General features: G+C 47.0%; 2 protein-coding genes across 10 annotated transcripts; one reads left to right on the forward strand and one right to left on the reverse strand.

Annotated features, from left to right (window-relative positions):
• Positions 1-5,423: 5,423 nt before the first annotated feature.
• Positions 5,424-12,117, reverse strand: LOC119101610 (nucleoside diphosphate-linked moiety X motif 17). 9 transcript variants are annotated; one of them, XM_037224986.1, is made up of 9 exons: positions 11,876-12,002; positions 11,119-11,266; positions 10,353-10,459; positions 9,896-10,087; positions 9,246-9,298; positions 8,667-8,862; positions 7,602-7,819; positions 7,232-7,364; positions 5,424-6,673 (listed from the first exon to the last, which is right to left on the reverse strand). In XM_037224986.1, the coding sequence occupies exons 4-9, from the start codon at positions 10,065-10,067 to the stop codon at positions 6,504-6,506; spliced, it is 942 nt and encodes a 313-aa protein (XP_037080881.1). In that variant the 5' UTR covers positions 10,068-10,087; positions 10,353-10,459; positions 11,119-11,266; positions 11,876-12,002; the 3' UTR covers positions 5,424-6,503. The 9 variants fall into 9 exon arrangements, with proteins under 9 accessions (XP_037080881.1, XP_037080883.1, XP_037080879.1 ...); XM_037224988.1 differs by lacking the exon at positions 11,876-12,002 and having other exon boundaries at positions 10,417-10,459; positions 11,119-11,864; XM_037224984.1 differs by lacking the exon at positions 11,876-12,002 and having other exon boundaries at positions 11,119-11,864.
• Positions 12,118-15,236: 3,119 nt separating this feature from the next.
• Positions 15,237-26,645, forward strand: LOC119101612 (hrp65 protein). Its single transcript, XM_037224993.1, has 9 exons — positions 15,237-15,338; positions 21,203-21,424; positions 21,698-21,868; positions 22,240-22,370; positions 22,767-22,875; positions 23,297-23,674; positions 24,531-24,666; positions 24,937-24,995; positions 25,845-26,645. Exons 1-9 carry the CDS (start codon positions 15,315-15,317, stop codon positions 26,022-26,024), a joined length of 1,410 nt encoding a protein of 469 aa, XP_037080888.1. The 5' UTR covers positions 15,237-15,314; the 3' UTR covers positions 26,025-26,645.
• The last annotated feature ends 1,163 nt before the right edge of the window (positions 26,646-27,808 follow it).

A 27,808-nucleotide genomic window follows, 5' to 3' on the forward strand; every position in this document is an offset into this window, starting at 1 on the left:
GACGGCTCTTTCGCAGAAAACCATTTGGGTTGTTTTGGGCGGGTTATCTTGTCGCGTATTTTTAGAGTTAAGCTGAAAGTTTATTGTTGTGTTCTCCGCCCTCCATCCGCCCCCCTGTTTGCTTTATGTATTCGCCAAGTGTGCACAGTGGAGTGCATGTTGTGCGCAAGAATTGCTTCAAATAAGGGACGGTTAATTAGGAGTCATACGTGTGTACGACGAATTGGCAGTGTGGCGTGACTGATCTGATATTGATGAATGCCACGCGCCTCGACCTTCCGAGGCTTCGTAGTATAAAGTCATAGGGGTGTACGATGCGTTGGCAAGGTGGTGTGGCTGATGTGATATTGATAAACGCTACGCGCCTCGACCTTCGAAGGCTTCGTAGTACAGTTGACGCAATATGCAATGTCCACAATGTCCTATGTTCTACCAGACAGCATACCACTTCCGTCGTCTCAAACTGCCTCCATCGCACACTACCGCGTGCGTCACAAAGTCACAAAGACGCGCAACCCGGCGCGTCATTATGTATAGTGCTAAGGTTCAACGCGACAGTTCGGATGATGATCCTGGTGCCGCATAGTTCCTCCTTTGGCAGTGGCTGGACCTTGAGCAGGTTCGCCAGCCCGGATTTGAGCAGCTGTGGGCTGGCCGATTTCAATGCATTGCCATAGACTCAATGTTAGGTATCCCCAGCAAGTGGGAGTGGCATGGTACATGGGCTCCCGGTTCCTAGGCCTATGTTCGCTGTTATAAACCCAGCGTCGTATAAACCAGCAACAAATCCCTCTTCCATATTTCCTCATCGCACTTCTTGAAGTGCCCTGCGGCAATCACCAGATGCATTTGGTCGTAGGTATACCGGTGTGACAGACGCGAAGGTAATGGAGGTGGGGCGGCGATGCTAGCTAGGCTGCGACTTTGTGACGTCACTGTAATGGTGAGGAAAAAGTGCGTGAAAGATCCCCGGATGACCATACCTTATAACACGGCCTTGGCCTTGTCTATTTTCGTCAAGGCCGTGTAATGCCAATGTAAGGTAGCAAATGTAATATCGTGATTATCATGCAGTGTAGCATCAAGTTTGTATCGTTGTGTGGCCTCAGTGCTTGCCACTTTATTGCGGATGGGAGAATTTTGAGGTCGTACGTGGGCGTGGGGCAAAAGTGAGCATCAGTCAGTTTTTTGGCAGCAAGATGCCATCCTGCGAGGTGGCATCTTGCAAGAGTGTGAAACGGCACAATAAATACGCTTTGTTTTTTTAACTTTTCCAAAAAACGATCCAACTGTCCTGAAAATATGAGTGCACCATCGCTCTTGGACTAAGACTATAAATGGGGAGAATGCGGAAATCTGGTCTGATCATTTTCAAGATTATGACTATGATCCTGGCCATATGGTTAAGACCAGTCTCATACCTAATGTTTAACCATGCTCTCGACCAAGTACAGTTTCTTCTATGCGACTGGACATCGCCGGCACGCCAAAGTGAGTATGCGTGTGCTTAAAAGGAAAATTACCGTGTTTTATGCAGAAGTCTTGGAACCCGATTCACAGTCACTAATGCATGTATGATCCATGCCGCTCTGTGCAGTTTGTAGGCTACAATACGAGACTCAAGAGAGATTTTCCGGCCATAATCTTGTTAACAAAGTGGGACCTGACTACCACACATGACACAAGTGGCACAGCCACCCATGCTGCACGGTCGTAGGGGGTGAGGGTCAGGGACGTAGCCAGGGTTTGCAACGGGGGGAGGGTAAGTTTCCACGGGCGAGTCCCAGCCCCATTGACAGTACATCTACGTACTGTGAACTGACCAACAAACCCCATAACCGTTAATAGGCACAGTACCTAGCGCATCAATGAGCTTTTAATATTGGTTTGCCCTGGTGCCTTAAACAGTTATTTCAGCTGCGTACCGTACATGTTCACTCGACTTTGCGCGAGTCTTGTTACCTCTGAAACACTTTTGGGCTCTTCGTGTAACTGTGCATAGTAGTGTCTGAGATTTCAAATAAAGGTTATTTGCCAGGTCACCAAACTCCGGGATCACATACGGTAATATCGTGGTGAAAAACTGCTGCTGTGCCTGAACCATATGCCTTGAACCTCACGGTCAGAGACGAATGAAGGCGGGGGGGGGGGGGGGGGTCGAGCCCCGGAGTACCGTGCTGTTCTTGTGTATTTTTGCGTCGAAAAACAGTAATGGCGGCGCCAGCACCCTGGGGCAGCCGATGCAATGAAATGGGACCATGAAACGGGTCCATCCAGACAGATCTGTAGTTATGGCCAGGAGCGGGAGATATTAGAGTGGTGTACGCACTGCAGTACTCGTCGGCCGTTGACCGTCCCTCCTACCCGCTCGGATTATGTCCCGTTGGACCACAAAAGGTGGTTGTGCATAAAAACAAGCATACGATAACGAAAGAATGGGCATGTCCGGGTCCAAGACGTTTTGCTGTCGTAATGAAAAACAAAACTGGTGATTTGTAAAATGGTCTGATTAATGCGCTAATGCGCATCATAGGTACACGGAAATGACTGTCTCGTTGCGTCGCAGATCCAAGATCCACCTGTGGTGGAACCGGCAGCGCATACGGACGACGTGGGGGCCGCCTACCAGCAAGCAGCCGCGATGTCTCCAATGCCCGTCCTGAACAGAGTGGACGCGAACGGCGGGTTTAACGAGCCGGTCAAAGGCAAGCTCCATGGCGGTGACAGCGAGAGGACCGAAAATGGCCCCCGCTGCGGCGACGAGATGGACGAGGACACACATCGAGCACGAGGCGCTGGCTTTCCTTGCGGGCTTCGTGGCGGTCAAGTGCAAACAACTCGATCCAAGTATGGAACTGTCGACCCGAGAGGCACCACCCAGCTGTGTGCAAGACAGGTGGATATACATGATTGGACAGGGTGGCATGATGGTGCCGTTGCCGGCCTGGACGAGCGTTGTCGAGGCTTTCGAGATCGTGTTCCAACTAGTGATGGACTGAGGCATGAACCGAGCCATTTGCATCGTGGACCACCCCACAAAGCTCCTGCTGAGAAGGTTTTGCGCTGGACAAGCGGATTACTCGGAAGCTGGTGAAGACGCGCATCCATCTGCACATCATATGGCTTAATCAGGCTGGGGCTAAGCGAGCTCCTGCCAGGCGCGCAGCTTAACAGGTGCGACATCAGGTGGAGAGCGCGAAGTGAACATCGTTACGCTTATGCGAACATACGAAAGTGAGCTTAAATGAGCGTCGTTGTGCCTTCTTCTTTGTCTTGCATGCTTGTGCGTCTGTCTGAGGCATAGACGGTTATTTCGCACATAAACGTTTGGGTTGTTTCAGAATGGGTGTCATGTCGCATAACTCCCGGTGTATGCTGAAAAATCTATAGCTGTGTCCTACGCCCCCCCCCCCCCCCCCCTGTTTATTTTGAGTCCTCGCCAGGTGTGCACAATGAAGTGTATGCTGGGCGCAAGAATCGCTTTAGTAAAATACGGCGAATCATGGGTCATACGTGTGTTCGATAAATTGGCTGCATGGCGTGATGGATATAATCTTAATTAACGCCATGCACCACGACCTTCGGAGGCTTCGCGGCATAGTTGACGGAACGAGCAATGTCTACAATGTCCTATGTTCTACCAGGCAGCATACCACTTCCGTCGTCTCAAATTGCCTCAATCGCACACTAGTGCCACCCAACGCGTCATTATGTATAGTGCTGAGGTTCAACGCGACAGGTGGGATGATGATCCTGCTGCCGCTCAGTTCTTCCTTTGGCAGTGGCTGGACCTTGGGCAGATTTGCTAACTTGCGTTTAAGCATCTGTAGGCTGGCCAACTTCAATGCATCGCCAGACTCAATGTTTGGCATCCTCAGCAAATGGGAGTGGCATGGCACATGGGTTCATGGTCCCTAGGCCTATGTTCGCTGTTCTACAACAGGTGTGACAAAAATCCCCTTTCAAGTCTCATAGTACTTTTTGAAGTCCCCTGTGACGATCACCAGATGCATTCGTTAGTAGGTGCACCGGTGTAGCAGACGCGAAGGTACTGCAGGCGGCGCGGTAATGCCACGCTGCGACTCTATGACATCACTGTAATGGTGAAGGAAAAGTACCGGAAAAATCCCCGGGTGATCATACCTTACTACATGGCCTTGGTCTCTCTGTTCTAGGGCCGTGGTCAATCTCAGGGTGGGGTCGGTTTGGTTGCGCGGGGTTCCTGTATTCTGCCCGTGTCAGTTCGAGGTTTGGAGGTTACTCGAGATGCAAAATGCATGTATGCCGGGGCAAGGGTGGACTCACGATGCCGTCCTGGGGACACCGTTTTTTGGGGGGAGGGGCTATTTCAAATGTCCTCCCTGAAAAGCTCATCAATTTCGCTTCATGTTACCCAAGCAATGCTGGTAAGGAGCATTTAATGACTAAAGTACCGGAACAGAAATCGCTTAGGTTTTCTTTTCACAGTACAAGTATGTGCTTTTCGTCCAGCTTTGGCCATCTTGAATGTGGAGGCGTAGCCCGTCCAGTCCCTAGATCCGCCATAGCTCAGGGGCGCGCACTGCCAGCAGCCCGCGGTTTACGGATTCGTTCCCTGCTTTGGGGTGCACTTTTCGTCCCGCCATAGGCGTGTGGGGTGAGATGCACAACCATGAAAATTCACGACTGGCCTGTGGCGGCCTGAGTTCACGGCCTCAGAGCCTGGTAATGCTCTCTGTGCGCATCCCGCCTACCCAGGGGCAGGGGCGTACGCAATCGTAAAATTAGAAAATTGAATTAAATCAAATCGAAGTAATATCATCAAGCGCCATCGTAAAATCCTGTTTAACTCATGTTCAGGGATGCCGTTTTACCACATCGGTCGGGATGGCTGGTGTCATCTTCTGCGGAGGTCGATAGGCTTCCGGTGCCCTCAAATACCGCATTCACTTTGGATGTGGACTCGTTTGTCCCATTGGCTGGTTCAGAACACGGGAAACTCTTATTTTTTAAACTGTCGCCGGATTACACCTCTAACCAGAGGAATTTTGCATATACGTTTAATTAATGCCGAGAGCGCATATGCTTCGCATAGATAAGGCAGTGGTAATAGCCCTATTCCTCGGAGAGAAAAAAAAACAAAGGAGATAAAGATGCGTTTATATTTCAGCAACACGCCTTTGTCTAAACAATAGAAGCGTTTCCATGAATGCATTGTGCCGAAATATCAACGCATTTGCATCTGAATTCTCCCGAGGTTTCTGCGAGGGCTATTACGGCTGCCTTGGCGTACATACTGGTCAAGTTTAATTCGTGGTCAATGTAATGAGTATCCAACCCAGTGATGCAATGCAGAATATTGTATCAGACATCGCAAAAAAAGCATGATTTACACCAAATGGATCTGTACGTAAAGACGCCTTGATAATGCAAAACCAGTGGCGTGTGGTTGGCATCACAGCCAATGTATTACCTGAAAATTCAAACAGCTGGGCGCAGCCCACGAACTGCATATTCAGCGTGCTAACCCAGGCTACCAGACAAACTGAACAGTACTTCAACAAACACGACCACACGGGTGGGGCACGCACGCCCGTCTAAATTAGCCGCAATACATGTCCAGGTTGGCGTGCTCCCCTCGTATGATCCCTGGTGCGAGCCGACGCACGCCTAAGTAGGTGGGGAGCCAGGCAGCTGACAAAGGCACTCAACCACGACAGTGCAGGAGGCATACCCACGGCACCACCACAAACCACCATGGTGAGGTGCTTGTACTGAACGCCAGTGTCATAGACTAATGATCGATAAGAGTGGCCTCTGTGCGACAAAAGTGGCCTATGCACAAACCCCAAAACATGGGAGAAGGTGAGATTGACATTACTGGCAGAGGGCACATTTAAAATTGGAATATGTTATACGCATGAGATAGCGGCAGGCCGTAAATGCTCACGTTACGGTCTGATGGGGTGATGTTCAACCCATATAATACGACAACGTATGCCGCTTTTAATACACAATAACCAGTGCACCATAATATGGTCGATCACCACATCCACCATTAAGGATACTCACAGCATGATTCAATGAATTATCCATATGATGCACAATGATAAGCAGGCCCGATAAATGGTTGTACATTGGCGAAACCGATCGATCCACAACGACCTTCAGAAATGGATCATTTCCATCCAAAACGCTGCGTCATCTAATGATATAAAAGACGGAGTTCAAACGGTGTTGTCAAAGACAAAAATCACCGGCATGTTCAGAGCACGAGGTGAACAGCCATAGATGACACCTACAGTTGGTAACACGCCACACATGATGCACAATACCACTAGTGGCAGATGCCTGTGATGCCCACAATGGCTAACCAGCCACGAGCCATGACGGATAACCATAAACGATAACAACAGGTGACGCCCAGTGAACGACATGCGCGGCACCCACGCGGAAGTGAGCGACCCCACGGCGGGACAACCGCGGCCACCCCCACGGCTGGTGTGACGTCACAGTGCTGGGCGTCACAATTGGGAGAGGCCGGCGCGCCGGCGCGCCTTGTCCAGCCAGCGCTCGAGCGCGAAGTGGGTGCCGAAAGTGACGCGCTCCGACTTGAACGCCACGTCGCGACGGCAGACGGTGGCGCGCTGATACACAGACGTGGCGTCGATCGTCATAAGGCTCTGACCCGACTCTGCTCGGGCAGGCCAAGCAGGCGTCAGAGCTCAACGAAATACCTCTACCTCATCTCAAGCGACCAGGAGCGGCGAGCAAGTCAGTGGCGCATCGTGAGAGGGTGTGTAAACATTTGGCGAAGAAGTGACCATGAGATCTCGCCAATGGATGCTCGGTTGATGGTGCACGCATATGATGCCAAAAGTTTGCAAAGCGTCTTCCGTCGTACCAAACGGAGCATCTCAGGAACGCACGTACACGCCAGTACCAGTCGGCGGTGGCTGAGATCTAATGAAGCCACTAACCAGCACAAATTGCAACTGAGGTTTCCTCAGAAATTGCATGGAATCATGAGCACCAAGTGATGGCCATTGTTTGTTATTGACCTTTCCTTTCTCGTAGACTGATTATGCCTTTTTCTGACAGTACCTACACAAAATTTTGACCAAGTTACGACATGCTATTTCCACGCTGCCAGGGCGAACTAGAGCAGCGACACAACACACGTGCCTGACAGTGCAGCGCAGCTGCTAAGACAGCGCCGCACTGGGAGACGACGAGTGAGCATTTCACCCACCTTGCTCTTCGTCCACCACCAGTACTTCATACGACTCGGGTGGACCCTGCTGCAGCGTCGAGTCGCTGGAGACGACGTTTGAAACGAACTCCTTGGTCAAGAACATGGCGGCCTGCACCTCCTCCGAATCCAGCTGCAGTGAGACCCGGACATCAAACCCTATCACAAAGCATCGCGCATTCCGAGCATTTGAGTTTCCCCACCCTACCTCTGGCTTTGTATGCCGTTAATATAAGCGTTAATATATTTAATTTGCAGCTTGACACACACAAGGTACTAGGACCGGGCCACAGTAATGGAATTGCCACGAAACCTGCATTCAATGTGCAACAGCCAGTTGTATCAGGCCGCTACCTCACATTTTGCTTACCTTGAGACGTGTGAGAATTTGGGCGGCCGGCTGGGGCACCACCACGTGCAGATAGACGACGAGGTGGTGGCGGCGCGGGTCACCGGCGCTCAGCAGGTGCGGGTACACCGACTCCCAGAGGCCGAGAGTGTCCACGACCAGGTGAGAGTTGCGCAGGTCCAGGCCCGTCTCTTCGAACAGCTCGCGCAGGCCAGCGGCCGTGATCGTCTCGCCCGCCTCTGACGGCAGACGTGACAGACGGTTAAGTCGCGACAGTTCATGTCGGGTCAGGAGTCAGGGGTCGGGCTGGGTAGCGATCGGGTCATCGGTCACGCCGGCGGCCGGGTCAACAGCCATCCCAATGGTCAGGTCAATGGCCAGGGCAGGGCTCATCGCTGCTCAGTGGTAAAACGCCAGCCTTCCAACAGCGGGCTGCTGGTTTGATGCTTACCGCCAGCTGGGTCTCGGTGACCCACTACAATTGGTGTCAGAGACTGTGGCGATAATGACGCCGGCATTTTAGCACATCGTGACATAGGTCAGATCAGATTGATGCTCGGTGACTAGGGAGTGGTAAAAGGCGGCTAGTACCCGCGCGTCTAATGCGAAAAGCTACTAGCGAACGGTCAATGTCGTCAGTCCCCGGTTTGGGCCGGTACCTACGGCTAATGGTCAGTGTCAGAGATGGTAATAACGAGCGGTCGGTGAAATCAGACGGGGAGCCGGAAACAAACCATAAGTATCAACAAGATATTACACACAAGTTCAACAACAACAAATTCGCACAAGACGTTGCACACAGCGTCAGCGGCAAGATATTAGCAACATATTGCACACAATGCAATATCGGCCATTAACAAAAGGCAACAGCCGTCGAAAACGGCTTACTTGGCCACAAAATGTGAGCGACTATCAAAAGTTCGTAATAGGCTTCGGTAATAACGTACGTAAACCTTTACATCTGCTAAGCCCCAAGTATAAAACCACAAGCGCGATCTACACCCTACATCCCCCCACACCCACTATAACATATGGCAGAGACCTTCTCTCGATACCCCAGCCAGCCCGGCGACGGGCGTCACCGACCGATGTGCCCGCCGGGCGGGACCCAGGCGCCGGCGAACGTGCGCATGTGCGCAGCGCGGCACGACAGCAGCACGGCTTGGTCGGCGCTCTCGACTATCACGCAGATGCCGACGTTGACGCCGCGGCCGGCCACATCCGGCGGCAGCGAGCTGCGCACGCGCGGCGTCATGTACAGCACAGGACAGCATGTGTTGTGCTGCAGAGGGAGACGTCGCATCAGTATGGTGCCAGGAAGCATTGGCTGCATTACAATAGGAGAGCAGAGACTTTCTTTGTTATATTTTATTTGTTATATAAAGGGACTTTCTTCATATGTATGTATAGATTACATATATAATATATATATATGCATATATGTGTATATATATATATATATATATATATATATATATATACATACATATATATGCATATATGTGCACATATATATATATATATATATATATATATATTGCATCTCTTAAATAGCTCATTACTTTCTTTCCATAACACATGTCATAGATCCAGAATTACATTAGGCATTGGATTTCATCCAACAGACTAAACCTCCAAAGGTCAGCTGAGAACACATTCACTCACTTGAAGAATAGAAGCTGTCCAGCCATCCTTTTTCAGTTCTATGCCAGCATCTGCTGTGAAATGGAGTCACCTAATGATTGCCAGCAATGGCAACAGATGGTGGTTAGTTAAATGTTATTGCCTGTGAATACAGGTTTACTTAGTTGATATAAAAATGAGATTAAAATCTGTGAGTTTTGGAGATAAAATTGCAATGCATATCAACATTAAAAGAGGCACTGGTGGAATGGCATTATGAAGTATAAGTGGGTGATAGCGTCAATCCCATAATGGAACAATACTTTGTATCAAGGGTAGGCAAAACAGAACATTTTTTAACAGAATGGTAAAACAGAATGTTTACTTGATAGCATCAATTAACCAGCACCTTCTGGTACATTGCAGGTGGATATCTGTCAACATCAACCATCTGAACTCATAATGCTGAAAAGGCAAGAACTCCTGGCCTTTTTTGCCTATATTAAAGACAACATATATTACTTTTGAGCACTGTTTGCAAAAGACAAATAAGTTTGTGATAAAAATATAGAGGACCTGTAATCCCAACTGAATTCCAAAAAATATCAGCCTTCTACAGTACAGCAACTGTAGTGATCGTTTTGTACCCACAGATGCAATTATGGTTCATGTAACTAAACATCCATACTTACAGTGAGCCTTCCTGATAAGAAGTGCATCATTCTCAATATCTTGTTTGATTGCAACCAATCCATTTATATCTTTGTATCCAAATATGTCTAGCAGGCAGTCACCAAAGGCAGCCAAAGAAGTTGTATTTTGCTGGAACAGGTGCACCAATATTGCTCTGTAGCTGTAATTCATGGTAGGTATCTTGAAGGCAGCTAAAAATGATGACACAACATTAAAATATTATTTATACAGCTCCACATACACACAGTTGATGATTATGATCAGGGTTTTGATGCATGCTGGCTGCTAAGGTTATTTTGCACCATAACACCATGACACCATAACAGTTAAGTGGCTACCAAGGTATACAAGTAGCTACCAAGGTATACATTTGTGAAAAATGAAAATTGCTGTCTGTGCCAAGCATGCAAAAAGTGTGGTTGCCCATAAAGTGCAAGTGGAGTAGATCTCACATACTGGCAGACTCGCTAGGCCCTCAAGTGAACAGCTTCCTCCTTCTACCTGCTACCAGAGCTGCTACCTGAAGGGGTGCTGCTCCCCTACACCAGTCATAGCTAGTGTCCCTGCCAGGTAAGACACATACAATTACATACAAGGGCCATGCCTGCTGCCAGTTATGAGGGAAAGCTCTGCAGATGTAAAATAGGAAACACAGTACAAATGTGATAACTTTGAAGATTGTGTCAAGTACTCTGAGCCAAATTTGTTGTGACTGCTGACCCTGCTATAAGATGTGGTTTGCATACAAACTTTGAGGAGGATGGAGTAGAAACATGCTCTGAATATTGTGCTGAAGATTTGAGTTGTTCACACATGTGTAAAAAGGTAAGGTACATAATAAACATTAGACCTGTGTGACTTTGCTTCACCTTCACCTCATCAGAGGGATGGCATCAGACAATTAAACCACAACCAAGGGAAAATCAAAGGCATCTAATTGGCAATTCACAGACTGGTCTTGTTATGTCAAGCACTGCACAAGTTACAGGTGTGGAAAATGTTATTGATTAGCTCTTGAAATAGGCAATAGGCACTAGTGGTACTGGCACTTTAAATTGGTACAAGTCAATACTGATACATGTACCCAGTAGTATATCACATCAGGTCCAAAAAGTGAAAGGTGCTTGTTGCACTGGCTTATTAGGCAATATGAAGAATTAATTAAGTTGCATTTCTGGAGGTTAGAGAAGTCTTCCAAAGCTGTAAGGTACACAGTACTGACCTTTCAAGTACCAAACCTGTCCACAAAAAATGGGCTTGGCCAGCTTGATCTTGAATGATCTGGCCTTCAAAAGCCACTAATGCATTAGCAACACACAGTTTATGTAGACAAAAAGTACAGACCAAAAAACCTGCTGTGGGTGCATTTCCTGATAACAAAGACTGTTAATTATCACTTTTGAGCACAATTTCACTTCAAAGACTTCACAAATCAGACCATACATTTGAAACATCACAGTCTGGTGTTTCAAATGTGTCACAACAGATATAAAAGATGTAAACTTGAGTATCCTAAGTATGGAACATGTGCTCACAAATTATTCCAGAAACACCTTAGGGATCTATTACCCATGAAGCATGAAACTTATACAGAATATAACATCAATAATTATCAGAGAATAACTGCAAATGAGTGGAAGAACTTTAACAAAAAAAAATACTGATGTACACTAAACACACACCCAGGAATGAAACTTATTTCACTTAAATGCACCCCACTGGTTTTTCTTTGATTCAATACAAATTTTTCCCTAAACACATGCTGTAAATACAACATTGCATCACCTTTGTGAATGATGGGGAAATGCCAGATGATATGCGGGACAATTTCAAGAGTTTCTGGCTCGCGCCGTAGCTGTTCGTAACTTTTTAGACATCAAATCATCTTAATTAGCTTTTGTCTACTCATAACTTCTGTTTAGATCATCAATACTAAGCAACAGTAAAATGGTAGTTGAAAAACACCCTCATAAACATACCGAGTCCTTGCTCAGTAACTGAGCTAGAGATTTAAACATAAGCCACCTATATGTTCCTTATCACAATGAAACCTTCTATATTCCGCTTTAAGGCTAGAGAACTTATTTCAAAGATTTTGGCATCACCCGCAACCACACTCGACCCACATCGTAAAAACTCCGCCCCCTTGATAAGTTTCGGTTACTTGTTGTTGTTGGTTTAGGGCGCATAGCCTCCTGGGCCCAGGCGTCCATCGTCGATGTGTTGTCTTAGAAGTTTGGTAGCACAGGTGGTAACTAAGCGCGACAGAGGATAGAAGGAATGTGTCGCACTGGTCAGGAATTTTCGTGCAGGACAGTGGTGTAGCAAGGAGGTACAGTAAACGGTGTTAGTTTCTAGAAAACTCGGTGTTAAATGTTCAGATACATAAACTGATAAGTGAACTAAAACAAGAGAACAAAAAGTCCGGTTTTTTTGCCAGGCTCTTTTTTATCATTTTCTTTTAACCGCAGCTTCCCCACATGATAGACGTTGCAGGTTAGTCATCAGTCAGTCGTCGGCAGTCACAACATTGCCGTTTACCAAAGCATTTACCAGATGGAAATTTCACATATCCGCCATGCCGTGTACTCTAACGCATGCACGCACATTCATCTGTCTTCACCATGCTCGTTCAAACCTCATTCATGCAATCTCCTCTGCTTACGCACACGCCCACGTATCACACATATACACATATTTGCTACACATAATTCCTATACCACTTCCTTGCTTCTCACATTTCTCAAGCATCCAGTCAGACATCGTACACGGATATGCGCGCAAGCTTAAATTATACATAGAATAAACAACTCATTTCAAACAATTACAATATAGTATAAACAACATGGCAGCAATCAATGACAGCAAAGCAAAAATTGCACATGTCCCGCACGCAAAGGCAGCACTTCACAATTGTTTCAGTAGGTCGCAGTGTCGCAAATATTTCATCACTCCATCAATGATGTCCGGGAATTGATTTCCTACCAGCGACCTCACACAAAATTGTGCTCCGGACCGTTGACATAGTGTTACCAATGATCGTCTTTCGTGAAAATATACGGGACATTCGAGAAGAATGTGATACACTGTTAATGGACACTGACATCGTTCACATTCAGGCTGGAGGTTTCCATCTATCATGTATGAGTGGGTATAACAAGCATGCCCAAGTCTCAGCCGGCACAGCACTATCTCTTCGCGTCGGACTGCTCGCTTACAGGAGACCCAGTCTCCTACCCCTTCTTTGATGCGTTTTAAATTGGTCCTAGGTTTGTAATCTGTCCAATATTTGTCGAATAATTCACGAATACTTCGACGCACTTTAGGAATATAATTTTTAGGACCCATTTGAAAATAACACACGTCATTCAATCTTACAGCCATCTTTGCTTGTGCATCCGCTGTCTCGTTTCCACGTATATTACTATGGCTTGGGATCCAGAGGACAATGATTATGCTGCCCATTTCAATAAGCTGATTGACCGTCTCTAGTAAATGGATCACGATCGGGTTTTCAGATGTCGGATTTCCCAGGGCTGTTATAATGGACAAGGAGTCTGTGCATATTACACATTTGAGGATGCGATTTGTATGTGTATAATTCAGAGCCTGTAATACTGCGAATCCTTCAGCTATAAATATCGAACAAAGTCCAGGAAGTTTAAATTTTTGACGTCTTTCACCGTGGACAAAAGCACATCCAACTCAGTCTGCACTTTTTGCTCCATCGGTAAATATGAACTCGTATTCTGTATACATGCTTCTCAAATCATTAAACTCACATTGAATTTGCACTTCATCTAGCATTCTCTTGCTCCTGTTAGTCAACTTTATCAACGTACATTTACGTAATCTCCATGGCGGAACGACGCTGCGTTTTAAGGTCACCTCTTCTGGGAAATCGAATCCCGTTTCATGGCACATATCAAGTATTCTCTCATATAGCGGGAAACCAGAAATCCTTTACATATATCCAGTCTCTACCTCATGTAACGCAGCCTCATTGGCCATAAGCTTTTTGCATGGATGATCCTCTCGACTTAGTATCTTCAGGGAATAACGGAGAGACAAGTCGCATCTCCTCAGTCTCAAGGGAAGCATGTCTGCTTTAACCATCAGTGGTAAAATGGGCGAAGTTCTAAAGGCTCCAGTAGCAATTCTAATGCATTCATTTTGAATAACATCAAGTTTCGGTTACCTGTCTGCAAATTGGCGTCATAGTATGTAACAGTTGCGCTACAAACGCAATTTCACATTGATATATACAGTATTCATCACAAAAGTTTATCATTTTACATTTAGAAAGGGGTACAGATGCTTATAAAAAAATTATTCCTAGATATTATTATTTTTAAACATCACTGGTCTGACTCCTTCACCTTCTTTTTTTCATTTGCACGGCGCATGCACATGCTTGATCACTGAAATCAATCATGATTTATTCTTTCACTCTTTATGAAAACAACAGTCCTTAGAATTATGATTTTTTGATCATTTATGCACGAAATTTATGAATTGCGTTTTATTCAACGCTATTGAAAGCATAAAGCACTATTGTATGTCAAGGATGTGGTGCTTGACACATATCACATCAAAAGCACTTTGTAAGTGTGTTGACGTCACTGTACGTTTTTGGAATAAATTCGACAGCTTTTTATAAAAATAATTAGATGTTGCCACTTAAAGTAAATCATTATTACATCAACTACTTTCAATGATAAGTAACAATGTTTTGACTTGACCAAGATGCTTACACTGGGGATAAAGGCGTGAGCCAAATTATTGGATAAGTACTACAAAAAGCATAAAACTGATCGGCTAGGGAAGTGTCAAAATATTTATCAGCCATAATGCACTAGAAAATATTTCATTTTATGCAGTGCAAACGGAGTTGTTGCAGAAAACTATTTTATGACCACATTTTGTGTTGCCATTTTGAAATATCTTCGGTCATCGATCCGCTGAAGCCGGCGGTAAACGAATCGCGTGGTCTTCGGCTTCCGGGCGAACCGGCGTCCATTTCTGTGTCGCGGGCGGTTGCGGTGGTGGCCTGGCAGTGGGAATTCGGGGATTCGGGCATCCTGTGTGGACAAACTAGAAATGGCAGAGGGTGCGCCGCCTGCTCCGAATGGAGTCCCTCCTCCACTCATGGGAGGTGACAATGGTTCTTCTGGCAGCCCAAATCACGGAGGGTTCAGGGGAAGGGGCTATGGTCGCGGAGGATATGAGGGCCGGGGTCGTGGCGGCGGCCCTGACTTCAGGGGTCGTGGTGGATTCAGAGGTCGTGGGGGTGGAGGGGAATACAGAGGCCGGGGTGGGGGAGGGGGTGAGTATAGGGGCCGAGGTGGAGGAGAGCACAGGGGACGCGGGGGCGGAGAGTTTCGGGGCCGCGGAGGATTCCGCGGTGGTCGTGGAGGCATGGGATCTTCCAGAAATCCGGAGGTAAGCCACCAAGGGCAAGATTATTGTGTAGAAGATTTAGTGCTCTATGCTGTTAACACCTGAATGAAGTGAGGAAAGTGTATGGGGTAGTCTGTCATTATGTGGTCTTAACATTGCTGTCAGTTGCCAAGGATGCACACCATAAACCAACAAGATATAAAGAACCTTTATGATGAGGTTTCTATATTAATGCAAGAAATGATGATGTCAAGAAAGAATTACCAATGAAAGCTAATTTTTGAGGACCAAAATGTTTTCAAGCTTAAATTAACCTGAATCATTTTTGGTACCCTGGAAGTAGCTCACTTTTTTAAAAGAAGAGAAATCTCCACTGAGAGCATTTCACATGCAGCACATCATGTTAGCAGAATTGCCCAGCTTTGAAGTCATACAACCCAAATGACATCCTTGATACCAAGATTGATGAGGGGCATGCTTATCATCATTGATTTTATGGTTTTGGCCATTGCTGCTCACAATGCTGTTACAATAGATTGCTTATCACTCACAAAATTATCATGCAATAATATTATGATTCTGGCAAGAGGCCAGCAATTTCATTTTTATCATGCAGATGGCAGAGAGCTAATAAGATGTTTAAAAAAGCCAAAATAATTACCAAATCACAGATACATGAGGAACCTAGAAAAAGATCATGGTTTTCACATTCATGCTCAAGTTTTCTGCTGGTGACCCTAATTTTCTTTCATACCATAATTTTGATCATTTTGTTTGTATATTTGATAATCTACGGCTAATTGCCCCGTGACTGGAAAGGCATACCATATTATTGCACTTTCTGCACCTGTATTATTTCAAGTTGTGGAACTTGAATTGACATTTCCAAATGGACAATGCATGCAAAGAGTCAGCAATGCTGGTTGAGCTAAAGCACTTCTAGCAATCCTAAGGAAATGGACCAAGCCCTGGAAGCTGAAGACAGGCAAAGCCAGTGTTTTCAGTATGCACATATGGGGTTATTGGCACAGTGCTCCTCATGCAGGAGTCCCCATAATGTGATTCACACTCGTAAGACATAAACACGCCATGCAAACAATGTTGGTTGGGCTACAAAACTTAAGTTCAATGATTATGACTGGTGCATTGCCATGAGATGTTGCCATCATGTTGTGCAGGCTGACTTTAGTAGCATCCTCTTAAAGTAGTACACCTGATGTTTAATTTCAATTGGTGAGACCCAGTGTTGGAAATTCCAGAAAGTTTCCCTGGTAGCGGAGTACAAATTTTCTATAGTGGGGCTTTACAGCTTTATTTAGGGTATCTTTGAGAGCTAATAGTACAGTGGGTGGCACTAAACAAAAGTGCCACTTTACATATACAGCAATTCATGTGAAAGCACTTTAAGTGAAAGGAAGCATCAGTATTAAACATGGCACACTGAAATAACACAGTCTTATACTCTGTACTGTAAAACACATGTGCATATACATTGGTTTGCAATTTATGAAAGGCTCTGTGTGTACACCCTCCAAAACAGAGGATAATTACACATTGGGCTTATAACACTCCAAAATAGAGGGTGGCTACACACTGAGCTTATACACCCTCCGAAATGGAGAGTTGGTACAATGCTCACAGCCAGACAAAAAGGCTACACAAAAAAGCAAATGAACATGCCACAGATGGCCACCTACTCATACTCCGCCATGATCACGCTACTCAGGCTCCACCAGCTAACTGGTTTTAAAAACATCTAAACATTTGTGCCCTCCACCTTCATACTCCCAGTCAACAGGAGGCCCTGCACATCCCTCCTGAACAATAAGGACACACAGCACTTAACCGATTTGCCGAGCCAGCACAAGTGCAATGCCAGGCAGACCTGTGCAGGCCGGCCAAAAAGGATCCTAGTCAGTCATTCTGCTGACTCCCGCAGATAATGCAAGGTATTAATTGATTTTGAAGCGCTTTAACCGATATTGCAAAATATGATAATTTATGTTGCAATTATTGGATGTGTTTGTTCTACTAAAGCCTTTTCCTTAATATGTCTGGCCAAAGTTATGGGTTCATGCTACTCTGGTGTCCTGATGTTTTTGCCAGAGTGAGATGGCTGTCTGTGAACAGTTTTTTGGCTATTTATGGTGATGTTTTTTGACTGAAAGGGGTATTTTTGTAAAGCCCGAATTACCAGCTTTAAAGTTAAACCTGTAAGTGACAAATTTAAGTTGGTTTAAATCCACAACTGCCATAACATTTTTGTACTCCAGATACCAGGTGGCCAAAATCCAACCATATGGCAGTTCTGGATAAGTACAAATAAGTCCTTCATAATCGTGATGCCCATCTCTATACAGCTCCCCTGCAAATGTTTACGAATCTGTTCAAGGCATGAGCGCGAGCAGAAGGTTTATGCTCTTGACAAATCAGCCATGAGTAGGCGAATCATTGAAACCAGTTGGAGAGTTTTGCTATGTTCAACCTCCAACCTGAGCTGGGAGGCGGGCGCAAGCCGCTGAATAGCTGAGACGTTTCCGACGCTGAATTGCGAGTGATTCTCTTCTTTGTCATGACACATTGTCATGACACAGTGGTGGCGCGTGGGTAGGCGGCCGTCTGCGGTAGGCGATCGGGTGTGCGGGTTTCTACGAATGTTCGTTGCATCCTTGGCAATTAATGCGGTTCGTCGTCAATGGTAGGTTAAGTCATGTTCAAGTTTGAGTTGATCTGCGTAGGGCATAGAAAGTGAGAGCTTTGTTAATCTACAGACTGGTGTGATTCTGGTACTCGCTTATACTCGTCCCGTCCCGACATTGTCCAAAGGCGATTCCATTCAATATTCACATCCTTTATTTTTTACATTTCCATGCGTGGTTTATCACATATCTAGGTGGCAACACAGGCTGCTTGCTATTGGCCATCTTAGTCTGGTGGGTGCAAGATTTGTGCTCTCGTGGATATAAATACATGGCTGCTGACGAAAGCAGCAAGTCTGAAGCTGTTGCACCTTCTGGTATTATTTTGTCCTGACACAAAGGTGTAAAATGAGTTTTTTCCAAAAGTTGTTCTTGTTAGATCATGATGGAGTACAAAATATTTCATTTTACCTGGTCACAATCGTGAAGTACAAAATATCCCAGTATACATTATACCAGGAAACGTCAAGTTCTCCAACACTGGTGAGACTTGGAAACCGCTCTGACTTTCAAAGACATACACTGCCGAGATAATATGCCAACATTAATCCCAAGGAAATGAGCCAAGTCCCGGAAACCAAAGATAGAAGCAAAGCCCACATTAGTAAGTTTGAATCACATTATCCGGACTCGTGCATCAGGTGCACCGCGCCAATAAACGTGTATGTACCGTACCGAAAACGTGGGCTCTGCTTCGGTCTTTGGTTTCCGGGGCTTGGCTTATTTCCTTAAGATCTCTGTGGGCATCTTATCACGGCAGAGTATGTCGTTGGATGTCAGAGCGGTTTTCAGCTCACGCCAACGGAAATTGTACGTAAGGTGCACTACTAAAAGGGTGTTACTGCAGTTAGTCCTCACGGCTTGATGGCAACATCTCACGGCAATGATGAGTCATGATCATTGAACCAAAGTTTTGTAGCTCAAGCGACATTGTCGGCACGATGTGTTTATGTCTTACAAGTGTGAGTCACATTATCTGGACTCGTGTATGAGGTGCACTGCGCCAATTGACGTGTATGTAACGTACCGAAAACGTGGGCTTTGCTTCAGTTTTCGGTTTGCGGGGCTCGGTCCAGTTCCTTGGGATTTCTGGAAGTGCTTTATGTCAAGCAACATTGTTGGTTCTTTACATGTGTTGTCCATTGGAAATGTGAATTCAAGTGCCACAACTTGAAATGATATAGGAGGTGCAAGAAGAGCAATAATACGGTAAATGGGGACGCGCCTTTCTGATCGGTGTGCGATTGACCGTAAGTTATCAGATATATCAACAAAATTATCAGGATTATGATACGTACGAAAGTTAACTGCACCAGCAGAAAATGTGAGCATAAATGTGAAAAATTACGATTTTTCTAGGGTGCTTGCATATCCGGGACATGATGATTATTTCGCCATTTTAGTACATCTTATTAATCCTCTGCCATCGGTATGTCATACATGAAACTGCTGGCTTCTTGCGGAAATAATAACAGTGTCGCATGGTAGTTTTGTGAGTGACAAACAATCTATCATAACAGCATCGTGAGCAGCAATGGCCAAAACCATGAAATCAGTGATGATAATTGTGCCCCCTCATTTTTTCATGCTAAAGATGTCATTTGGGTTGTATGATTTCAAAGTTGGGCAGTTCTTTTATCCAACTGAAAGCACATTTGGTGATCATTTTTGCTGGTCATTATCTTAGCAATCATAATTCCTTCAGCATTGCCTATGTACTGAAATTGGTGGTAACTGTGTTCAAAACTTGGTTCATAGATTTGTTGTGTGCATATTGTGAAATAATAATGGCAGTATTATGCCCTACCCTGGACATGTTCAGCTTAGGATTGATGTTTTGTCATCTGCAGGATGTATTGCCCATAACTTTTTTTCTTCACTCACATTTCCTACCGCATCTTAAGTGCATGGGGCTATAGAGTGCAGTGACCATTATCACCACCATGAGACTGTAATATCACAGAACAGCAAGCATCAGTTATTGCATGACATTCTCAGTTGTCATTTACTGCCATGCACACTGAGGGTACCATTCAAAGATGTAGGTGAGTGGTTATTTTGGGAGCTATGCATGATAGATGCTGGACCATCAGTGTATTAGTGTTAGTACTTACTACATGAGTAATCTTCTGGTATCCACATTCTAAGGGTTGCAGGAGGAAATCAGTTGAAAAGAGGGGCTGGAGACTTGTATGAGTGGTACTAGAGGTCTTTGGACATGACATGTTAGCAAAATCTCTTGCAGTGTGTCATGGTAGGTGTCCAGAGATGTTTCCACTAATGCAGCAAGCTTAGTTTTGTTTGTCAGATGCTGACAACTTCAGGAGCATTGCCATGCTAAGGTGACAAGCATTGTTGATGCAGGTGAAGAGGTAAATGGTAAAACAAGTCATGCCTAACTGAAATTAGCTAGAAAAGGTGTGGGGATCCAGGGGCTTTGGGCCATGAGACCAGGATATCTGGAAGTGGCCCTTTATTCCATTGGGCTGATGACTGATCACTAGTTCTGATCACTAGTTCTGTCTCCTAAAACAAGGAAAAGGTGCTATGTGCTCATCAGTACCTCACATTCATAAAGCCCAGAGCAAACAAAATGCTGTGCTATGCTTTTTGTTCATCACTCCTAGCTCCATACTAGGTCCAATTCTTTGCATAACCAGCATCACGTGAAAATGAGCCACTATATGGCCTCAATAGTTGAGTGTGTCATGGAACCCCAGTCACACATAGAGAGGTCTGATCAAAGAAAGATGCCACTGAACCATGAAAGAATGCAGCATGTCTCCATGTAGTTACCAAGCAGTGGTCTTCTCATAGGTTCCATTACTTGGTTTGTTATTGGGGTGTACAATCTAGGATAAATGTAAATAAGAGAACTGCCTTGCTTAACCACATTTGTCCTTTGGTGTCATAATTATAGCAAAATATGTTCACCAGGACCATTAGTTAAAATGTGTCTTTGCAAGTGCGGCAGAATTGTTATGCCAAGAAAATGGGTGTGAAGATTTGTTTGCTTTGTTGATGTGATATATATGTGTATATATGTATATATATATATATATATATATATATATATATATATATATATATATATATATGTATGTATGTATGTATGGGATTATAATTTTGCACTCTGAGGTCAGAGTAGTCTGAACAGAATGTGTGTACTTACAGTGGGGCCTGGTTTATAACTATGTTGTCTTTCAGGATCGCCTGAATGACAAACTTCAGATGATTGCTGGACCCAGCTTTGATCTTCCTGTAAATGACAACAAGGAACCCAAGAAGTTCACAAACAAGTGCCGCTTGTTCGTCGGTAACCTCACAGATGACACTACTATGGAAGAGTTTCAGGAAATGTTCTCTGTGTTTGGCGAGATTGCCGAGCCATATATCAACCTGGAGAAGGCATTTGGGTTTGTCAAACTGGTAAGAATTACCATTTAATGATGTATGGCAGGGCAATTTCTACACTGAATATGACTGAAATTTGGAACCAAGTAAAAGAAATTAAACTAAAATTTAATCTGTTTGTGCTTGGTGACTGTTCTGAGAAATGTTATTGTTTGTGTCATTTTGTCAAACAATTGACTCCACATTATTTGGCACAGTTATGTGTTCTGGGGATCATCATAGCTTGCTGGTAAGTGACTGTGGGATGATAGCGTCCAGCGTGCACACCGTGCTGCCGATGCGTCGCAGGACTACAGGGAAAACGCGGAGAAGGCGCGCCAGGCGCTGAACGGCACGATGCGTAATGGCCGCATGCTGAAGGTGCGCTTCTCGGCCATGGGCTGCAGCCTCAAGGTGAAGCGGCTTTCGCCCTGGGTCAGCAACGAGCTGCTCGAGCTGGCCTTCTCCGTGTTCGGCGAGGTGAGCCCATCCCTGACGTCGCTGCCTGTCGTCACGCGCGTGGTAATTGGTCCGACTGCTGGTAAGGGGTTCAAGTCTACTTTGTTTGAGTTTCTCCAATCCTCAAAGATATGCGTAAAAGGTAATGTATTGACAACTCATGCTTGGTCTGTGGGCTTTTTGTGGATTCTACAGGACATGTTAATTGTAGCCATGAGACGAAAAGTTCTGAAATCAGAATAAACATCCCACCTTTTCAATGATTGTTGACTTTAGTCCTTCCCTGTTGCAGCCATGTGCAGATGGGGTTAGCAGTAAATAACTATGTATAGTGGCTACCTTTTATGTGTTGAAACCTGCTGTTAGGTTGTTGATTTGAGATCGTGTTCCAGCTGGAGAGAGCAACAGTGGTGGTGGACGAGCGCGGAAAATCTACGGGCAATGGCATTGTGGAGTTTGCCAAGAAGCCGTGTGCACTCTACTGTCTCAAGAAGTGTGCAGAGAGTAGCTTTTTCTTGACTGAGTGAGTTTCTGGTTGAGGTTGACTGTTGGCTCTAAACTGATGTTTGTTCTGTCAAAATATATACCCTAGTCCCGAACATTTTACTTGTCTGTCAGGATTTGATTCATTATTGATCCATAGTGGAGTGCAGCAGGCCGGGTCTGGTACTTGTTTGTAGTGATATGTCGGTCTACCTCAGGTCTCTGTGCCCGGTGGAGGCTTTACATCCTTGGGGCACAGAGGCCTGAGCACAGAGCACAGTGCACAGTGCATGGAGAGTTGTAATTTACAGGTGATAGTGTGCCTAGTCCCAAGCATTTCACTTGTCCGTCAGGATGTGATTTGCTATTGATTCATAGTATAGCGTAGCAGGCCGGGTCTAGTGTCTGTTTGTAATGATATGTCGGTCTACCTTAGGTCTCTGTGCCCAGTGGAGGTGGAGCCTCTGAATGAGGACGACGTCGAGGAGGGACTGTGCGAGAATGTGCTGCCCAAGAAACACCACGAGTACATGCGCGAACGTTCGGTGAGTGGTGGCAGCCCCTGGCATGCTGGTCAGTGTTCCATTGTCATCATAACAATCGCGACGTGACCCCGGCTCGGCCGGAGGCAGGTGTACTTTCTAGAAAAATGGGATGCTTTGGTGCCCCAAGAAATTCCATAGTGCTTTCATGTGCAAGTGTTGTTCAGGTATCTGGGGACAGCTGTGTGTGAATTGATCAGATTGTCATTTGTCTAGAGTCGTGTCGCCTGTATCGATACAAAATCATCTTTGCCTTTAAGCACTCCCCTTTACAAAGCAGTGGTAACAGCTCAGCACTACTTAGTGAAATGGCATTACTCCGTGACGATCCTCACGTAGCATTTCCGCCACCTGCGGATCGCCACGAAGTAGCGTCCCGGCACAACAGAATCCTGTCATTCCCCGCCGTATCCTCCTGCTCCAGAACGGCCCCCGGCTGGCCATGCCCGGCTCGTTCGAGATGGAGTACGGCAACCGCTGGAAGCAGCTGTACGAGATGGAGAAGCAGCGTCGCGAGCAGCTGGAGCAGGAGATCAAGATGGAGATGGATAAGCTGCGCGACCAGATGGAGTTCGCGCGCCGCGAGCACGAGACGGAGATGCTGCGCGAGCAGCTGCGGCGCCGTGAGATGGAGCAGGAGCGCTCCAAGGGCGACTGGGACGTGCGTCAGCAGCAACGTGAGGAGGAGCGTCGTCGCCTCGAGGAGGAAATGCAGCGCCGCCAGGAGACCATGCAGTCGCGTATGCGCCAGTCGGAGGAGGATCTGAAGCGACGCCAGCAAGAGAACCAACTGTTCATGCAGGTGAGCATCGGGCGGTGCTGGTCGGAGGCCAGGTCGGGCTCGGTGTCGTTCTCACTGTCGATCACTGACATCAACGCTGTAAGCCGGGCGACTCAAAACGACAGCTTGGTGTTGATTGACTGTGTGCTTGTCTCCTTTGAGTGTGTTGTGCTGCTAATGTGGAATTGAAGGCATTTCTGCAGACTGGGTAATGGGTGGGAATTTTATGCCAGGTCATCCATATGTGCATAGGACGCCAGCTGACTTTAAGTTTATTGTGTTCAGTGTGGCAACCCTGTTCTCGCTGAACGATAAGCACGGATGAGGGTCACTTTTGGTTTTACTTGTGTGCATGCGTTTGTGGCGTGCGCGCCTTTTCGCTGATGTTTTTCAACCTCTCCAGCACAGTGCTGGATAAATGTGTTTTGCGATGCATTGTTGCCATCGCAAGGTGCCGATAGCGCAGTGGTGGGTGGGTCTGGGTTAACCACTGAATGGGAAACCAAGAGGTATGGAGTTTGATTCCCGGCGGTGTCCGCCCTTTCACTTCAACCAGGGAGAGAAGCAGGCGACGCCATATGACCTCAGCAGCTTAGTGCGTCTTAAGTCCCAGTGCAGTGCTGCCAGCAGGCGACCGTGAGCCGTAACGCAATTCGGGTGTGAGTTAGTGCTATTCCATGTGGGTCACTCATTTGTTGGCATTTATGGTTTCTTCCTCTACCCCCCCCCCCTAAATATTTCTGATTCGCCTGTCTGCCATTTACATGCTGGGGCGGGCTGAATAATGTCGCAAAGGCATCTCAGAAGTGCTTCATGGATGAGGGGGTAGCTTTCTGTCTCCCTCTTCGGATCCTGATGTTGGTATTGGCTGTTGCAGGCCAACGAGCTGAGCAGTCTGCTGGACCAGCAGGAGCAGGCGATCTGGGATGACGGCAGCGCGGCGCCGCCGGCCGTGCCAGATACCGGCTACGGTGATGTCTGGGGTGGCCAAGACGCCGGCTTCAGCCCGCACGGTGGGTCCGACGCCGAGGTGCGCTGCACGGCTGTGCCCCGGGGCATCCAGCGTGGCGCGCCGCGGCGCGCGCGGTGCCTGTGATATGACCCGTCATTGGCCGGCGAACGTGACATTGTGTGTTGGTCCCTTCCGGTGCCGTGTGGCAGCTGCGTCGGTCACATGCGCCCACTCGGACCCTCCTGCCATGGCGCGCTGTCAGGCGCCGCGCCATCGCGACGCCACCCTGCCGGTCGCTTGCTCAAGCTGAATCGTATTCGCCTGCCGACAGGCGTGCCACCTCCGGGCATGGGCGGTCGTGGGGGTCGTGGTGGACGCGGCGCGGCACAGGTGAGGCTCTGTGTAAACAGCAAATGGCCATTGCAGTCGACGCGCCCTAAAACACCATAAAGCAACAACAGGCGGAAGGAGCAGAGGATGCAGCTGGTACTGACTTCAGTTTTGTAGCCAATGCAGTTATTCAGTCTTCATTAGGGCTTATTAACCAATGAAGCAAGCTATCACGGCCACTGAATCTAGTCCGGGTGTCATTGGAGATTTACGGTGCGCTCTGCCGCTGAGGCTGTGTGTTGTCGCCTGCCTGTCACCCTGATTGGAAGGGCGGACGTGGCGGGAATCGAACCCCGTACATCTGGTTTCCCAGACGTGCAGCTTAACCACTACGCTGTCGCCACTCTCGATGGGTCTGGCCAGCTCGGCTGCACATGCTAACCAGATGTCCCAGAGGTCGGGCTATCAGTATTGTGTGTGTGGTTGGAATGGGCTTAGTTGTTCGCACGCCCTGTTTGCGCGTATATGTCGTGAGTTAGGTGTCCATCCACGCGATTATGTATCGGTTTACTATAGGAAAGGTCAGCTTTTGGTGCGTTTTCCGTTGTTTAGGTTGTATTGTCTCCTGAGAAATGACTCAGTGTTGTCAAAAATGTTTGTAGGGTGGAAACTCCGGCAAAGCGATCATTCCAAAACAGCACTGCTGGCGGTACGAATGGGATGATTGTTCGAATTGTTATGGCCCTAGCCTAATGTCTTAGTATGTCCACAACCTTGTCGGCTGGATGCATAATTGTATGCGCTGCTGTTGCGTCGTCAAAACCCAGTGACCAGGAGGAGGCCGTTGTCCTGCGCGCTCGGCCGGCGGCGCGTGCATCCACTCACCACTGACGGCGCCCCCGTCCGCAGGTGGCCGGCATGGACATGGGCGGGTTCAGCCCGCGCGGTCGCGGCGTGCCGCCACCTGGCTACCGTGGCGGCCGCGGCGGCTTCCGCGGCACTCCGCGCGGCGGCGGCGGCCCTGGCCGCCCCGGTCGCCCCATGGACGACGGCATGGAGTTCCCCAGCAAGCGCCCACGCGTCTTTTAGGCGGCGACGGCAGCTACGACTGCCGATAGGGAGAGTGACCGGCTGGTGGGGAGAGGCCGGCGGTGTACAGCGGCGGGCGCGCGGAGGGGGAGAGAGACTGGAGATCGGGCGTGGTTGCGTGGGAGCTCAGGCATGCGCGGGTGTGTGAAAGCAGTGTTCAAAAGATCAAACGGCGTGCGAAATAGCGTGAGTGAGCGCTGCCGTGACCGCGGTGGGTTAGATTTGTCGTGGCATGTTCGATCTTCGTCATATTCGCAAGCCTCTTTGAACACCAGATCGTGTGCGTGCGTGCGCGTGTCGGTATGCGTGATTCTGTGTTGTCTGTCCGTGTGGGTGGGTTTTAGATCGGTTTCCTGCGCACGCGTTCATCCAATTCATTGAGAAAAGCGTAGAAATCATAGGCCATTCATCGTTTTTCGTTCATCTACTCGGACATTAAACTCATACGAAACATTTGATATGAAATATTTTGTCAGCGTGTGCCACATGGCTGAAAGGAGCTCCAGTTTCACTGTGTGACTGTTCATGTAATGTTTGTCGTAGTTCTTCAGAAGGACGAATGTCGCTACCGCTTGTCCATTTTCTCCGGCCTCATTCCAAAAATATATCATTTGAAACTCACTAGCGCTGTTCACTTTCTTAATACATGCATATCGAACACTGGCATGCGGTCAGAACGCAGGTGCGAATTTCGGGCGCGTGAGATTTCAATGCCTGTTCCTTTTCACGAAAACGGTCCGGCGTTAGCGCTCTATGGCGCGGATGTAATGATTTCGCTAACAACTGGTCCCTCGGCCCCTGAATCCGTTCCATTAGCGGGCATTTATGCCGAAAGGAGCTCCCTAATTGCAAAGCGGCATGCGAATCATTTTAGAGTGTGGGTTGGAATGACAATGAATAGCGTCAAGGAGCAGAGGGCTCAACGCATCGCGATTTCACTTTGCGTCATATCGTTGACGAACGGTGGGTTGCACTTTTTTATGATCAATCACATTTGGTGGAAAATCAATGGGTGGTAAGCAATCGCCGTTTTTTATTTGGCACGGGGTGTGGTTGTAGCTTTGCTATACAGGGAAGTATCCGCCAATGTTCGAAAGGGATTCATAACTTATGCTTGAAAATTAGTCATTAAATATGTTTGCGCAGGGCAGTACGGGCGTAGGTGGCGACGGTGTGCATTTGAAGATATTGGAGCAGGCATCAAATATGTTGAAATGAGCTCACTTATGGCTATTGGTATACTTTTGAGCGGAAAAGGCTGCTCTATACAACACAGATTCTCTGTGTAGTAGATGTGCTTCTCAGCACGTCATTGATTACGTCCTCGTACCCTGTGCAACATTGATTGAGAGCCTGTTGACGGCCGTTGTATCTGTAGATGGTTCCCACGAGCGCCAGGTGGGAACGACTCGATCATCATATTTTTATTGGCCTTGATCGCCGAATGACCAATGGAATGACAGGATTTGAATGGCGCTATTATGGTGTGATAGGTGCCTTAGTGACCTTGAAATAACGTCCCCGAAAAAGTTGCGCAGATTTGCGGGCGTTCAGCTCAGCATCTTGAGGGTTTATACATTAAGAAGGTATAAACCCTCAAGGGTGTGCACTGCGCCGAATGATCTTTAAGATGACCATTTCAGCTCAAAACGCCAAACACATGTGGAAGACTCTCTTTAAACCTTAATCCTCACCTTCATTTGAAGTGGAACTAAATGGGCAAAAATAATTTGGAAGCTTTAGCTCGCCATATGCCACATGCATTTCCCAGATGTTAAAAAGCT

Source organism: Pollicipes pollicipes, unplaced genomic scaffold, assembly GCF_011947565.3.
Source record: "Pollicipes pollicipes isolate AB1234 unplaced genomic scaffold, Ppol_2.1 Scaffold_4881;HRSCAF=5763_pilon_pilon_pilon, whole genome shotgun sequence".
Taxonomy (NCBI): Eukaryota; Metazoa; Arthropoda; class Thecostraca; order Pollicipedomorpha; family Pollicipedidae; genus Pollicipes; species Pollicipes pollicipes.